The sequence below is a fragment of the Tinamus guttatus genome, unplaced genomic scaffold (genome assembly GCF_059628265.1).
Source record: "Tinamus guttatus ecotype Peru unplaced genomic scaffold, ASM5962826v1 Tinamus_guttatus_pri_ptg000646l, whole genome shotgun sequence".
NCBI lineage: Eukaryota > Metazoa > Chordata > Aves > Tinamiformes > Tinamidae > Tinamus > Tinamus guttatus.
Window position 1 is genome coordinate 111,257 of NW_028289180.1, and position 16,919 is coordinate 128,175.

Consider the following 16,919-nt stretch of genomic DNA (forward strand, 5'->3'; position numbering starts at 1 on the left):
CCACGTCTGTGATGATTGCAGCTCTCTTTCATAAGAAAATTTGGATCTCCATATTTAATGCTTTTATTTGGACATTCACGAGACCTGAATGTCTCTTGGCAAACTGCAGACCACTTCAACTCTAACATTTCAGAACCTAAGTTTAACTTGGCTGTTTTCAAAAAGTGTGTAGCATCTCTAATCACTGAGACTTGATTTATAGCAGAACCATCAGGATAAAGATCATATGTGCTTTATAACTGTTATTCCCAGGTGCTCTCTGCTGCAGTCTTAACTTGACCTTGGAAAAGGGCCTTTCCAAACAAAACCTTAAGTGCACAGGTTTGTTACTGAGAACTTGAGCAACATTGGCATTTCTATGCAAACACATCAGTCATTATGATAATAAATTATCTAAAGTGATCTGTGGTGGTCTGTGGTACAACAGAGAAATACTTTCTCCTGTAAAATTGGGAAGAGTGGTGGCCTGGGCAGAGGGTATGTGCATGTGTCCCTTTGTTGGCCACTCTTACATAAGAGAAACTATTATCTTCCTCTTACTGCTGTTTCTGTTCCTGTTCCTGTCCTTTCCAAGCCAGCCTGTCCTGGCGACATCCCACAGTTCTTCAGCAGTCCTTTGGCCACAGTGTCTCTTGCCATGATTCTCTTCTCCAAAAAGATGTATCCCCAAGCTCAGAATTGCTGCTGTATATCGCACAGCTTTTATTTTCTGCTGGTGATCTTCCATATCTTCTGCCAGGACAAAGCGCTGTTGGTATTGTTTTGAGCATGCATGAAGAGTCTAGTGAAATCAGAAGGTAGGTCTGTAGTCACCTCTGGTTCGAAGAATGACAAGACAAACTTCAACTGTTTCAGGCATGAAAGACTCCTCTTCAGGTGTAGCCTACATTGTGCTGAGGGTTTGGCATTGCATGCATAGAAGGCGGAATTAATCATAATATTGAGGGTTGGAAAGCATCTTCAAAGACCTCATTGTTGATGGCACTTTCATATGCAGGTGGTGGAGTGAGTGGCTCCAGTGGCTCAAGCCTGTCTTCAGTGCCTTTCACTTCATGGATGTCTGAAACAAAACGCTGCAACCTGGGGGGCTGCACAAGCTGCAAGCGCATCCTGGAGCTGGTGTCTGTCTCAGAGGTGTGCGTTGTGTCAGATGGCACTGAGACCCTGAAAGACTCTACCACAGTCTCTTCTTGGGCAGATGATTCAATAACTACATTGTAAGGTGGAGGATCACTCAGTGGTGAGGGTACTGTGCCTGGATTGGATGCAATTGTCCATATTGCTGGAGCTGACATAGTCATCACCTCCTCATAGGAAGGTGCTTCATAGGCAGCATTCACCCTATGCACAAAAGAAAGGAATGCCAATTAAACTGGTTACTGGTTATTTTATTATTTTATGTCTAAGCAGGTGATGTGGTTAATATAAAATATTATAGATATTAACTCTTGCCTCCTATTCTGGAAAAGGCTTCTTTGACTTCCCCCCCCGCCCCCACACACACACACCTAACAAAATAAGCGATAACTCAGACTGTCCAATCTAGTGCCCTAAGCTTGGCTTAGTATCCCCTCATTTAAAACTTTTTATTAGCTACAATTTAATAAGAATTAAGTGCAGTTCTCCTTTTCTGTCTCTGTTTTAGTACATTAGACTAACATTCATTTATTTTTAAGAATGTAAGTGGAGAAAAATAAGTGTTTTCACTTTCACTTGAAAAAAAATCCATTCTGTATTAAAGAAGAATCTGCAGTTTTTCTCTGCAGATATTACTTTAGAGACATTTCTTTAGAAACATTTACCCTTTTGAATAAATAGATAGGAGTTTTCCTCCAGTACACCCTTAAGCTAGAAAAATGCACAACAAAATTTCTTTTTATGTATTATGTATAACAGTAAACCTGTAGTAATATTTTTGCCCTCATAGAAGTTTTTATTTGAGAATGTTGAGAAGTTTATGGATGTGGATGACGATTATCCTTGATTATACAAGCCATCAAAGATGCAAATAAAATTATCTACAGTAGACAAATTGAGCTTAAATTAGATGGTCCTAAGTTCCTGAAAACATAGATAGTGCCAAAAGAATCAGGGAGTATTCAGAGCTTCACAACATCAGGAGCTACTTGTTGGGCTTTTAAGAAATGAAACACGCCCAGTTACACCTTCCTCTGTAAATCTTGCCAAGGACAGTTGCTTTGGAAATAAGGCTTATAAAAGTAAACCTGCTAAGATTGAGTATTGCCTCAGCATTTTTTCCTGATTTCCTTGTCTGACTCATTGGGCAAGACACAATTAATCAAGAGAAGATAAAGGGGTTCTGGATCAGTGTAGTCTTGGAAATCTGTTCCCAAGGGGAAGAAAGTTTAGATTGGACAAGCGAAAGTCATGACATAGACACCTGCAAACTGTGCCAAGGTAATGAAGGAAAAATACTCTGCAATTAATTTATGTACTCTGAAATGGGGCTTGAGTTTGGTTCCTTGGGGGAAAGGGCAGCAAAACAATATGCAAAATAGTCTTATATAAGAAGAGAAAGTTAAAGGAGTATCAGAGTTTGCTTCTTACCCTGCTTGGCTCTCTCTGCTAGGGGAGATCTCATTTCTATCACGTAGACGCTGATGCTTCAGGTAGCATTCGGCAAACACACTCAACAAATAGCCAATCAGGCACACTCCTCCTACCCCTAGGAAGAAATAGCCTACTGGATTGATACTAGATGAAATGGCGAGCATAGTGACTCCAATGAGAAGAGCAGCAGCGAAAAGCAGCAGCAAGGTTTGGCGGATGTTCTTCCAGTGCGACTCTAACCACATGGTAGGATGGGTGGTGGTAGCAGGCAATGGAGGACCGATGGTTGGCTACAGGGACAGACATCTGTGGAAAACAATAACTTTACAACACAAAACATGAGGATAGAAAGATGTTCTTATTTTTATGATCCAAATAAGAACATATGTACTTAAGTACCATAGTATCATCATGAGAACATGCAGATATAAACATATCTGTGTGTAAACATATGCCAATGTAAATATATACGGCCCTTAGAATTTGCTATAGGAATACATATTAAATAATGGTAATGCTTAGACTGAAAGTTGCAAGACATAAAAGGCATAAGTAAACCACAAGCATTTATCGTCAGGTTCATCTGAAAAAAAAAAAGATACAGTCCTCAGAAGAGCTGAGAGAAGCCTAGGGTGTAGATTTGATATTACCATAAAAGATGAAACGGAATAAATATAGAAGTTTTATTCTAGGACAATATTGCATTGCATAAAGAATATTCAGATAATGGCTCAGATCTTGGAAGGTAGCTCTAATAATGGGACATTCTGCCCTGGTGAATTAGAGGGCTAACCTTGGTGTAACAATCCGATAATGTTAGGTTGCAGGTATAGCTGAATTGTGTCTGATTTTGAAAAATGTACATGTATGTTTGACTATCTGGATATGCATGCAGTTCTTTTCTGTTGATGGTGCTTTTTCCCATCATTCTGTTCTCGAACACATCAGCCCTTGTCAGCTGACAGACTTCCTCCTGCCCCTCCTTCAAAATCTCATCTCTGTCAAAGAGACAGTCATTGCTATGTACAGTGGATATGGAATGAATACCAGTGATCTATCTAGTATTCAAGAGTTAGCAGAATTAAGGCGTCGTCTTGCAGGTGTTCCACTAACATATCTATAAATTCCACTGCTGATGATGATCCCTTCGAGAGAGAAGAGCAAAACAACAGATACATTTTTTTTTTCTTTTTTTTTGGTGAAAATACATCTCCAAACAAAAATACAGTTTTAGATAATTACATATTACATTCTGCTCTGTTGCACACTAAATGCATTTCCTTGCTATACAGTAAAAATATGTAAATGTATATGTCTCCTTTATAGAGTACTTAACGCTAAAGTTAAATTTAACTTGATTGTTATATCAAGTACTTAACACTAGAAAGTAAAAAGTCCAATAGAGGTTTTCTTAAGTGTGCTGCAAGGTCTACTGAAGACACATTCACACAGTTAAAAATTCATCTGCTCTATAAAGGAGACATATGTACACACACACACACCATATACAGAAAGATTGAACGTACTACCTTTTTGCTATCTTCTTTTTTTCTACTGTCAGCTTTCAGCATACACTCACCAGAAAGTGCTTTTGCGAGGTAGGGACAATCATGTTTTAACTTCCTTCTTCATCCCAAGAAAATGTGAAAACTCGTTGTCTGTGCTTCTTCCCCTTCTGACCATAGAATAGGGTGCCAATAAAAATTTTCCTCCTTTTCAGTTTTCCTGTACAGAGACAAGGAAGACTTCTTTTAAAAAATAAAAACTGGAAATTAGTGAATATGGGAAGGTACCAAACCACAAGAAGATCCTGTTGCACTAGTTTTGCAGGGGAAACTAGAACCTATTTTTTTTTCCAGAATTTGAATACAAAAGAGTTTCTACATACCTTCTGTTTCTCCAGATTTTTGATTTGCACGTCTGTCCCGTGAAAGCAGGAAACTCATTAGGGGAGAAAGGGCGGAGCAAACGGCTGGGGAGTGCTTACCTGTTTGAAAGCTTTTTGGTTTCCTTTCTTTTAATGAGAAAAAACTGTCCTGAAAATTGTTGTCCTTGCAGAGCAGAAGAATCTTGATCTCTGCCTCCCAAAGCAGGAAGGACCAAAGGCCCAGCCCATATCACATGGCTACCATATAATTCTATTTATGAGCTCTGTAAAATATAAATCTATACTTTTTTTCTGTCCTGATTGGCTGTTGCCTGTCAGATGTTGCCTTATGCCCTCTGATTTTACAAACAAAAGGGAAAAAGGAGGCAATAGGTTGTTACTTTGCAGAGGACTGGATTAAAATTCTTTTTACTCCCAGATATATCTAGAAATAAGGAATATACATAAGCAACAAGATAGGTACTGAAATATTCTTGAAGTTCATAGATCATATGAACTTTCAGTATGTATCTGAAAATCACTGGAGGTTCTCAATGAGTATGAATTAACTCCAACGGGTGGCAGCAGCACATGGTTCTCTAACATGAAGATTGTTCACTCATTATTCATAAATTTCAGGCTGGTAGATTTGGCCAACAAGAATAACATGAAATTTAACAAAAAGTCATACACAGACACCTCTGCCTCCCCTCCCCCCCCAAAAAAAAAAAAGCTCCAAGTAGTAGTGCAGATGAGGTGCTGAGTGGCTCAGCAGCTCTGCTGAAAATTATCTTGCTGTGAACAGAGTGTCTGAGCAGTGATGAAGCAAACCATATTCCAGGCTGCATCAGCAATTATATTGTCAACAGAGCACAGACTGTGATTATATATATGGGTCTGTGTTAGGCTATACAGGAAATATAGTGTATACTTTTGACCCTCCCAGTTCAAGAGGACAAGTGAAAAGTTGGAGGGCATCCCAGGAATGGCGATCAAGATGTTTGGAGGGTTGGAGAACTTTACAAATGAAAAAAAGATGGAAGGAATAGGTTTTGTATAGCCAAGAGAGAGAAAGCTCAGATTGCGAGGGGGGGGGAGCGTCTAATTGCATGTCTCTGATACCTAGTAGGTAATAACTAGATTCTTCATCTAGGATACGTAATGGAGAAGAGGCAATGGTTCAAGCTGATTCCAAGGAAATTCCATGTGTATATAGGAAATAAAATCCGCAATATAAAAACAATTAAACATTGTGATTACTTGTTTAGAGGAGTGGTGAGATCACCCTTGCTGTATGTATTCAAGACTCATCTTGACAAAGCTCCAGATGACCTAAGGTCCCACTTTCAGTAGAACATTGGACCATATAGTTGCCCTGCATAGAATTTTCCAGGTTTCAACGTTTCTAGTATTTTCCCCTTAGCCTTTTTGGCTGCTGACATAGAAAGGATTTTCAGCTCTCCGTCTTAGATTGCAAACTTTTGGGGGCCAAACTCTTCTCGGTGGTGGTAAGTGACAGGATAAGGGGTAGTGGGTATAACTTAAAACACAGGAAGTTTCATCTCCATACGAAGAGGGTGACAGCGCACTGCCCAGAGAGGCTATGAAGTCTCCTCTGGAGATCTTCAAAACCCACCTGGTTGCGACACTGTGCCATGTGCTCTAGGTGTTCCTGCTGGAGCAGGGGGCTTGGACTAAATGATCTCTAGAGGTCCCTTTCAACCTCAACCATTTTGTGATTCTGTGATTGTTTTGTCTGTTCAAGAATTCCTTTGATGGTGTCAGACTTAACAGAATAAAGAGAAAAAAGTCAGGTGTCTGGTATGTAACATGTCCTTTTGCAAGACCATAAATGGGTAAAATGATTTTTTTTAATGGGTCTTTCTGGTGTGGGGTTGCGTGGCTTTGAAAACAATTTAACTGCTAGGGAAAATGTGGCAAAAATGTTTCCACAGATTCTCTGCACAGAAGCCATGATTGACTTGTGGAGTCTGAATGCTTCTATACTAAGAGCAACTTCCTTCTAACCAGGGCTAGCTGATAGACTGTGACTATTTTTGAAAGATAAAAGATGGAGGTCTACATTCTGTTGGGTTGAAGAGGGAATTAAAATGCACTTCACAGCATGGCTAAGTGTTATGTTTACTGAGCTATTGTGATAAAAGAGCTCACTACCAAAATAATTATTTTAAAACAAAATTGTTCCACTTTACAAAGTAGTGGATTTAGAGTGGTTTGGCAAGGCAGTTGAACCAATCCAATGGATTACTGCTGTGGAGTATGGTAGTCTTCTTCCTCCCCTAGCTCCAAGGTGTCAGATCCTGTCCTTTCCCTTGTATTGATCCTGGAGCTCCACCGATCCCTTTCTGAGCCAGTTCTGCTCACCAGGAAAGTCTTTGCATTTTTCCAGAGTTAACTTTTTGTCAGTTTAGTGGGTTGAATCTGCTACTAAAGGATCAACTACCTACTAGATTCCTGTCAAGAATATCTTCTAGGCTTGGAGTGAGGGCTATTTGATCAGTCTAACCCAAACCATTCATGTAGAAGGAAGTTGCTCTTTTTTAGCTGAGTAAACACTATCTGTTACAGAGAGGTAGAACTCGAGGCCCATCTCCTCCTGAGCATATTCTCTTAATTACACTAGGGATTGACAGCTTGGCCTCATGACTTGAGGCAACTCCCAGACTGTTGCTGAATCTGGTTTTGCAGTACTTTTCCAAGCAATGTACTGGGAACATAGGCACTTCACTCTTGTCTGTAAATTTTGTGATGGGGACTAGGTACATAAAAAAATGCTAAGTTAGGAGAACGTTAGAAATGTCAAACTAGCTTCACTAGTCGGTGGAAAGTGACATCTACAATTGCAAAGATTATTAAATTTGGTGGTAGGTAAAAAAAAAATAGAGCTTACTCAAAATATGTGTAGTAGTTTTGATTAGTGTACTTTTTAAAAAAATATTTATAGATATTTATTTTACAGAAAAAGGCTAGAAATAATAAGTATCTGGTTTGCTTGCATATATTTTTGCTTGAAATGTGCATTTCAGTTTAATCAGTAACTGCTGGGTATTTTACCCATGGGTTTACGTGAATGACTGGACTGAATCTACGTAGGAATGATTTTTATGCATTTACAATACCTTGTGATACAGTTGTGAATGTATAGTTGAGTATCTTTGCTGGGTGACACTAACTTCCTGCTGGATTTGAAGCTACAAAGCACTGTGAACTTACACAAACTATGATAATATGATTTCTAGCACACAGTGCTTCTATTTGGAGCATCTTTGCATTTCTGAAATATTTCGGATTTTTTTTTTTGTCTGCCACTTTGATTTTGTCCACAATCTGGTACAGACTGTCATGGTTTACAATGTGTGGTTATCTATAATGGAGAAGAATGGATCACAAGTGGAGCCACATCAAGAAGTCTGTGGAAATAGCTAAATTTTGAGAATCCAGAGGATCCTGGATGGGTCATCTGGGAAAAGCCTGACCAGTTTTACTTTACACTATTCTTGAAACAAGGCATAGAAATCAAAGTGTGTTTTAATAAGGACACTCATACTGTCCTCTGAAACTGTCTCCCTTCTATGTGCCTTAGAAGTAGAATTTTGTGTTCTCTGTTGTTCAAGCATGATTTCTGTGGTTAAGACCGCAGATTTTCTTTGTCCTGCATTCTTTCCTCCTGTATCTTATTGTTGATCTTCTTCATTTAGTCTCTAAGAAGCATTTCACCTTTCCCCTGTTTCATCTCACTATCTGTTCTAGCTCTTGGCCAGACTGCTACTAATTAACTTACTACATACAGTAAACTCTCTTATCAACTTGGTATGTAGAGAAGCTTGCTTTATTCCCAAGGGCTTATGACGTAGATTCCATGGCACCATTAATCTCCCTGTAATCACTAAGCATATTTTTGCCTCTAGCCTTGTCCTGAAGCAATTTCTGAGAGCCTTAGCAGATACTGGAAACAAAGTGCTACTGAAACAACTTTTCCTGTCACTGTCTACCTCTTCTTTCATTTCTGAAGTTCTGCTGAGTCACCTGGGTGAAATATGACTTTGCTTTTTCTGCTGAGACAGCTCCGGATAAGGAGCTTGATTACGTAGGCACCATGACTTATAGCTGATGTGTTCCTGGGCAGTCTAATTTCCTGAGTATGATGAGGCCAAAGCCCACGAAGTGGTGCCTGTGCTCATATGTTGAAAGAAGGTGTGTAATTTTGAGAGCTTTGGTAATGCTTGAGCTGCCAGTGGTGAATGTTCTTACATTTCTAGGTAGCTGGTAAAATCCTTGTTTCTTCTAGTCCATTCCAATTCTCATAGGACACTCTGTAAAAGTTATAATATGTACAATGCACTGTCTGGTGTTTTGTCGGCGACGCTGTGTTCCAGCCTGCAGTGACTTGGGCTGAGATGTGCTCACAAGAGGGCAGATGTTGCAAAGAGAACTTCTGCAACGGTTAGCTCTTCATCTATCTCAACAATACCTGAAAAACATAAATTGAAAGAGTCTGTGGAAACAGTTGTGTCAGAAATGCTTGTTGTGTTTTGCAGAAATTAATGAAGAAAATGTAACAGAAATATAACAGAATGTGCAGAATTAATGTATTGTTCATTCTAATGTATTGAAGACCCTACTCTGGTCTATAGCATTTCATGTTCTATACTTGTCTAGAGTAGTTCTGATGATGAAAAATTGTGTTCTTGCATATAGGGTGTAAATTGACAGTATGCATACTTTTGGAGAAATTCACTCTGGTGACTGTAATGCTAGATAACACAAAATGGAATACTAAAGTAACTTTTCTTTTGACACTAATTTAGTACTCATAACCTGGAGCGTAAGTAGGAGGAGAGAAATTGACTGACTACAGGTTAAGAAGAAGGAGGACAGTTAAAGCAGTTTCACCATAGCTAGAGTATGGTGAAAGAATCAAATGGAGTAGCTAGTGTTTTTGAAAGAGAAGGAAGAAAGATGTATTTTCAAGAAACAAATAGGAACTTGATTCAGAATAGGTAAAAGAATAGAAGATAATTTGCTGTCATATTAAGCTGTATTAGGTGACTGCAAACAAGAAAGAATAAGACCTGTATAGGCTGAGCTGCCCTACTATAGAACAGCGTATGCATTCATTACATTAGAGAATAGCTTTTGCACTGTTTTTCAGCAGACATTATTTTACCATTCCAAAATAGTGAAACTTTCAGCAGGATATGAGATGCAGTGAGATAAAATAACATTTAATGTCCACAGAGCTCAGGTGCCCTCTCTTCTTCCCCAGCCAAATGTGCCTGCTAATTTTATTGCCAATACCCATTTCACTACAGTCCCCCTGACATGTGCTGAATTGCTAACAAGACATAAAACTTACCAAGCAAAAAGTCAAAAAAGGCTATATTTTTGTTGGATTAATAAATTGTCAGTCATGGAAACATGCAGGGAGCACCAGGCTGGCTGCAAGAAAGCAGGAAGGAGCTCATGACCTGTCAATTTGCTGTAGAGGAGGCAAGCCCTTTCTCTTTCAACAGCATTAGGTGTTCTGCTAGTGGAACTGCACCTGGAATATTTGGGAATTACCATTCACCATTAAAATATAGCTTCTTTGGGTCAGAATTCAGCAACTGTAAACAACTCATGGCAATATTAAATAATTGTGTGAAGCCTCAGACAAGAGGCTTCTCATGACAGTGTGATGAAAACTTTAGGCATGAGAAGAGAAGAAAATGTTAGTGTTACGGAATGTAACTTCTTGACCTGGAATTTGTCATTGTTCTCTTTAGCTGGTGGGATTCCTGATTTCTCCCCTGAAGCATTTTGTGGCCAGAGAGTTTGAGAATGGACTATACAGAAAAGCCGAATATGAGAGTAAAATGGCCCAAGTCTACTGATCATATACACTTCTTTTCCTGGTATGACATAATAATTTAACATTTAGTATATTTACAGAGATTATTAATGCTTTAAGCAAGTTAAATAAAAACTTTCAGGAAATTTGCACGAGTAGTTGTATCGATGACAAGTCCATACAGATACTAAAAGGACTGGTATATAAGCCCTAACATTCCTAATACGCTGCTCTTGTATTCTGGGCAAGTCTGAGGAGAATATTCTTTCAAAGCGATTATGTTCATGCCTATAGCCATTGTTGGAAACAGACTACACAGATTTGTGGCCTGCTGCAGTAAAAGCATTTCTTGCATTCCTAGTGTATACTACTGCACTTCACACAAATTCTTTCAGTAAATAGTAGGGGGTGGTGCATTGCCAGGCAAAGCCCTCACTTAATTAGTTTATTGATGAGATGTGCTTTGAAGAGAAAAAGGTCCTTGCAATTACTGGTACTGATTATTTTTAGAGTGCTGTACTTTACACCAAAATGCAGTGCAGAATGTAATGTGTTTCTAGGCACATGCCCCCAGGCCTAAGGTTTTCAGAGTCTAAAGCAAGTGTGACAAAGCATAGAGCCTTCCATTCAAGTATTGGAGGACAGAACTTTATTAATTTACAGTCTGAATGTTTTTCTTCTAGGTTGTGGTTAAACTGTTAGATCCAACAAGAGGTAAGCATGTTTTTACCCAGGTAAAAGCAAGGGTCTCTGAGCTCTGACAGTCTAGGTCTAGAAGTTGTGGCTTGAAATTGCCACATTAAGAGGTTTGTGTGGCAGACTGATAGGAAACTTTTGAAGTAGAACAGCTGGAAAACATACAGAAACAAGATGAAAAAAAAAACTTGATATTCTACAAACCAACACTGGATATATGTCTTTGGATAAGTTAAAAAAATACATCAGGTGTTGAGAGATGCAATAACATGTTATAGAGAAAGAGGTTTTGGTTAGTTGATTCTCCATGTCTGACAAGTCTGTGTGAAGTTCTTCAGAATGAAAAAGTAACTGGTTGTTGTTGTTCCTAAAGTTTCTGGTTTAGTTTTTGGCTCTTCTGTTCTCAGAGTTCAACCAAGGCAGCTGGAGTCTGAGCATTAACACAACATAAATGTTTACTGCCTCTGCAAATCTAACTTTCCTCATTTTGATATAGTTCCACTCTTGATTTCAGTTCTGCCCTTCATTCCACAAATGTTTGGTTCTTAATATTATTTGACAAGGAGGAAAATAACTTGTTGTCCTTTCATTGGGTTTTAGTCTGTGCAGCTGTACTTGCAGTTAGAAGATTGTCACATCTTCCCTAATCTCAGTTCTGTGTGCTACCATGGCATTGCTGATGTTCAATATTTCACATACAGTTTACAGCTGTGTAGAAGTTGCTGAATGTTCTGTAGTCCAGCCATGTGGTCACTTGCTGTCTAAGAATGGCTGGATACTTTTTATCCCATGCAGACTTCACTTCAGTCTGTGAGGTATTGCGTTTTCAACTTTTAGCAATTCAGCTCGCTGCACTCTGGGGATTATACTGAATTCTTACTTTCCTTATTGTTCTGTGCAGACTAATTTTCCAGTGGTGCTCAGATGTCCTGATAGTATTATCTGGGGCAGTGAAGTGCATAACAAACTGCTCCTTAGAATAACTTTTCCATAGTTGTTCTGTCAGTTGAGTTTAATATGGAGATGAGACGTGTTTCGTAGCATTCCAAAATGTTTGGGGAGCACTGTTTTCTTACAAGTAAACTTTAAGCCACAGATGTAGTTTTACTAGAGTGCTGTTAGCCAGAATACATTACCGATTTTATATATACACTCATACACAATGTGTATATATAATGTATATACAATGTATTATATTAATATATATTAGTATAAAGTATACATTTTATATATTTATATAAATATATTTACACATATGCTTTACACATGTGTGAATGTTTACACTGTAAAGCATATGTGTATACATAACAACTGTATCAACTGGAACCATGTCCTATTATGATATATACTATACACACATGGTCAGAGACATCTTTTCCCATTTCTATAAGCAAAACACCCCAAATAAATTCTTAATTAATGGAATATCGAGTGTTCAGAGTTAGTGTATGATTGCTACTAAGAGTAGATGTTTTCTTGCTGAATATCATGAAGTGATTCTTTGTAAGACACTCTCTATGCTGAATAATTATTAAATCAAATATCAACTGTTCATATCTTGTGTTATATTACTAGACCCTTCTTATTCTTTGTGTCCTTGTTAGCTTGCAAACAGATAGATCATCTGTGATTTTATCTCCTAATGCACTACATGAATCATCTTTGCCTGTGTCCTGATAGCCTGTCATTGTGGAGTAGTTGCTGGGTGCTTTTTGACTTAATCTCCTTGATGTAGTAATTTTGAACAGTCTGTATATTGTTTGTTTGCAGTCCTAAGATATGTAAGTAAAAATGTCCTCCCATTCCTGTAGCTAGGCAGAGGCGCTTGTTATTTTACAATTTTTGTCTAGATTTCTAGTTGCTACATTTTGTGTGTGACTTTAAGCAACTCCCTTATTTTTTTCATGTGTGTCTGGGAGAACAAGTTTTGTCGAATAGGGACCAGCTCTTATTTTCTGCTTTGCAAGCAGGACCTAGATGGTAGTTGAACTCTCTTTAGTTTTCCTCAATGAGAGAAAAAAAAATAATATGTTTCACTGAAACACAAAATTTCACAACATTTCAGATGTTGATGACATCTAAGGAATTTGTAATATGACTTTCCCCCTACATGTATTTACTAGCGAACCTCTATACCTTGGGGCATATATCAGATTGTATTGCCCTAATGTTTGAAGGTACTGTAATTTGTGGATATTCCCTGCTTCCAGCCAGCTCAAACACTGCAGTGGATCGTGCTGTTCACACTAATAAGCCACTGCTTCTGCATTTAAAGGGCCAGGTTCATCCTTCTCATTTCCCAGAGACCTGCCAAAACAAGAGGATTCCTGACAGGGAAGGGGAAGCTGGACAGGAGAGGTAATGCCTCCAGGAACTCTCTAGCTTGAGGTGGACTGGCACAGGCTGCCGTCCCCACTGTTTGTATTGCAAATTTGTTTAACCCTATTAGCTCTGTCAGAATTTAAAAAAAAAAAAAGATCTTTGAAAGAGTTTCTGATCGATAGAAGTTTGTAGTGAATAATGGGAATAATCCAACTGTTTTATTTATTTTTTGTTTTGTTTTCTTTTTTATTTCCCCCACAGAGCGAAATTAAGAGATACTTTACCCCTCATTCTGAAAGAGACTCTAGCTTTTCTGATTCGCTTTTCATCCAGGCATTCTCCCTCTTGTCACTCTCCCTCTTGTCCCCCCCACTTCCCTCCAGGTCTGACCTCCATATTTCACAGTAGTCCCACTGCCATTTTGGAAACTTGTGGGTATATAGATAGCCTTGCATGTGCACCCTGTTTTTCTGATTGTTTTGTCTTTCTGTTGACTGCTGCTTCTTTTAGTAATAATTCAATTCCTGCAAACTGCTTCACTTGCTGACCTAACCCAGGCAATGCCCATATTTCCTCATTCTAATGACCTTCCTCTCTGTTTTCTCTCTGCAAAATACCTAGAGTTATACTGTCAAACTCTCTCCCAACTTATACTCTACTAACAGGTAACTTAATAATTATTTCTATCACTGAGTTCTACTAGCAGGCTATGTAGGTCAAAGCCTGAAAATAGGCTAAGGCAAAATAGGAGTTGTAATATAGTTGCAATAACTTAACTAATTTAAAATATGTTTTTTCCAAAACCAGGAATCCTGCCATTTCTCATTGCTGTCCCCAGCTTTTCATTCCAGATAGCTCCCTTGTACCAGCACAAGCATTTAGGATGTTATTTGAACAGCTGGCTGATCAGAGTGGGACTGTTCCCATCAGTGTCTGTGTAATACACGATCAGGTAAAGCTGCTTATGCAGCTCTGCATCTTTGAGGCAGACTCTCAGTTCTATTTCCTTTTCCTGACCCTGCTGCTGATTTACTGTGTGACAGAAAGAGTTAATCTCTATGTGCCAGTTGCTCCATCGGTGGAGTGAGACTACTAATGGGGACCTTAATAACATTTTTTGATAACATATCTTCAAATAAAGGTGCAAAGGAAACACAAAGACAAGATACTAGCCCAAATAATAACATTTCTATAGACTTAATAAAAATATTCACCTGGGAAAAAGAGAAGTTGCTCTAAGTGCCCTGACATAGGAAAAGTTGCAGAGTGAACCTCACCAAAGATTCAGCAATAAGAGAGGGATTTTCTAAGTGCTCCAAGAAACTGAGTCAGAATTCACGTCATCTTATACCCAAAACAACTACACAGAACAAATCCACAAGAAATGATTACATTATAGAGCTTGTTGATTCCTATGCTTGTGTGAAAACAAAATGATGTTAGGTCTTTCATAAAACTTTTCCAGCTGTAGAGAAAAGCGATCCCTAAAGAGCTGAAAACCAATTCCAATTTAACATTGCAGTGGTCTCTTAAAAATGTCTGCCAGTTATTTGTGCAATATAGTGTTCTGTTTCTTTGGCCTGGTGGTGCCTCTGCTATGGGCATAACCACGGGAAATATTTGACGGAATAATTTGTTGTGGTATGCAAAATGACATAATCCAGACTGATTGGACCAGAAGGGGTAAGGTCGAATTAACTTAAGTGCAAAGTAAAATGCTTAATTCAACCTGGAAGATTTTTTTTCGGGGGAAGATTTAAAGCAATAACTCAGCTGTAGATATTAGCCCTCTACAGAGGCAAACTGCTTTTAAACTGCTCCATCTAAGTCTGTCAGAACTCATTTTAACATTGCTTAATACTGGTGCAACATAAAAAAATTCTTTGATTGTGCAGAAAAATCACAAGGGAACAATCTTTCCAGTACATAGATATTCTCACTACTATATAAGGTATTGTGTCATCATGTCCCTCATATTCTCATCATCTCCCCTGTTATTCTCTTTCAAAGCATTTGCTATGGGAACAAGACATTACTAAGTAAACAGTTTAATATTTATCAGATTTTTCCAGTCTAGTACTTTCTCATCCTCTTCTGATCTATACACATGGATTCACATTACCTAGTTCACTGTCACCAGATAACTCTAATTATACTTAAGTGGGCTTTAGAATTGAGCCTCCCTAAGAAAATCCTCTCATTTCTAAAGGTCATCCCTGCAGGTCTAGGATTAGAAGCACAGGGAGCGTGTGGGTGTACCGAGCTGCTCGTGCTCCACCTATGGAGCTGCCAGTCTGGCCCCTTCCCCTAGGACCAATCTTCTCTGCTTAAGAGTACAGCTGCTGCACGGGCTGGCTCCTCTGTATTGACAACGATCTCTAGTTTCAAGTATGACAGCACCAACCTGTTCACTCTCCATTCATCTGCAGGTGGGAGCAGCGGAAGAGAAAGGGAGGGAGGGAGAGGGAGGACACTGCAACCTACATGAATAATTGATAGTGCAAGGAAAAGAGAGCGTCTGTGAGAGCAGCTGGGTTCCCTGCCTCCATCCGCTCACCAGCTGGGGATGAGAGATCATTGCTCAGGTAGGGGACGAACAGCTTAGTTGCTTTTATGCTCTTCTTGCCTGCATTACCAATTAATATATTTTGCATCTAGCAGGAATTTGGGCAAAGACAGCTGGGGGAGAATTGATAGTGATCTTCTGCTGGGCATCTTATAATGGATGGACCTTGGAGCAGTTTCAGCCTCAGCAGAGAAAGCAGCTGTACGCTTTTTAAAAGACATTGTGCTGTACTGCATTGTGCTATACTGCGATGTGCTGTACTGCATTGAGCAATGGAACATTTAGAGATAGAGTATGCGTGTGTGTACGCAGATGGGGAGGGTGGATGTTTCTGTAGGAAATGATACAAACTGGAAAGCTGTAGGGGTGGGAAAGAGGGTCTGTCTAGGCTCTAGGGAATCCTACCGTGCTTCTGTCAACCTTTGCCATAAAATGATGACCCCAAATAGGCAGTGGCAGGTGCTGTCTTTGTACTTAATGCTATTATAGAAGCTGTGTTCATACTTCTGTGAGAATGGCTGAGGTGAAGTCACGCATATTTTTGTTAGTGAGTGCATCTGTGAGCTTATGATGATTGAGTGTAATCTTGTAATTGCATACCATACTTCACCACTGAAGGTGGTATGTTGTATTTATGTGGAAGTATGTAGCTTCTGTAAAGCTCTTGTGTTCTTATAGTGACTCAAATAATTGAAGAAAGTGCAGAACTCAGTTTTTGTGTTAAATTGACACTTTTCCTATGTGAGCAAGATAAAATATTAATGCAGTTGTAAAAAATAAATGTATAAAAACTGTTAAAAAAGGGGAAATACATAGCAAAAGGTATAGATATCAATTACTGAAATACATATATTAAAATATCTAGAGGGTTACCTAGAAGAAAAGGAACTTGTGTGACAATTCCAAAAACACACAGTAGCTATAAAAGACATAATGATCCAAACAAATATATGGATTCTAATATGAAACTATAAGTATGCAGAATTAGTCATACAAGAATGCAAGAATCAGTATGAACCAAATCTTATTAATACAACTGAACATAT

General features: G+C 38.8%; 2 protein-coding genes across 2 annotated transcripts in view; one reads left to right on the top strand and one right to left on the bottom strand.

Annotated features, from left to right (window-relative positions):
• Window positions 1-900: 900 nt before the first annotated feature.
• On the bottom strand, window positions 901-4,239 carry TMEM139 (transmembrane protein 139). The gene is made up of 3 exons (XM_010211534.2): window positions 4,151-4,239; window positions 2,569-2,877; window positions 901-1,341 (listed from the first exon to the last, which is right to left on the bottom strand). Exons 2-3 carry the CDS (start codon window positions 2,814-2,816, stop codon window positions 933-935), a joined length of 657 nt encoding a protein of 218 aa, XP_010209836.1. The 5' UTR covers window positions 2,817-2,877; window positions 4,151-4,239; the 3' UTR covers window positions 901-932.
• An 11,572-nt stretch (window positions 4,240-15,811) lies between these two features.
• Window positions 15,812-16,919, top strand: part of LOC104564899 (rap1 GTPase-activating protein 1) — a 39,119-nt gene continuing 38,011 nt past the window's right edge. Inside the window, exon 1 of the mRNA XM_088535795.1 lies at window positions 15,812-15,892. The gene's annotated coding sequence lies outside the window, so the exon portion shown is untranslated. The remainder of the gene's footprint in view (window positions 15,893-16,919) is intronic.

Coding starts and splice junctions, on each gene's coding strand:
- TMEM139 (XM_010211534.2), bottom strand. CDS start 2,816: ATGTGGTTAGAGTCGCACTGGAAGAACATCCGCCAAACCTTGCTGCTG. Junction 1,342..2,568: donor AGCAGAGAGAGCCAAGCAGG/GTAAGAAGCAAA, acceptor TTTTGTGCATAG/GGTGAATGCTGCCTATGAAG.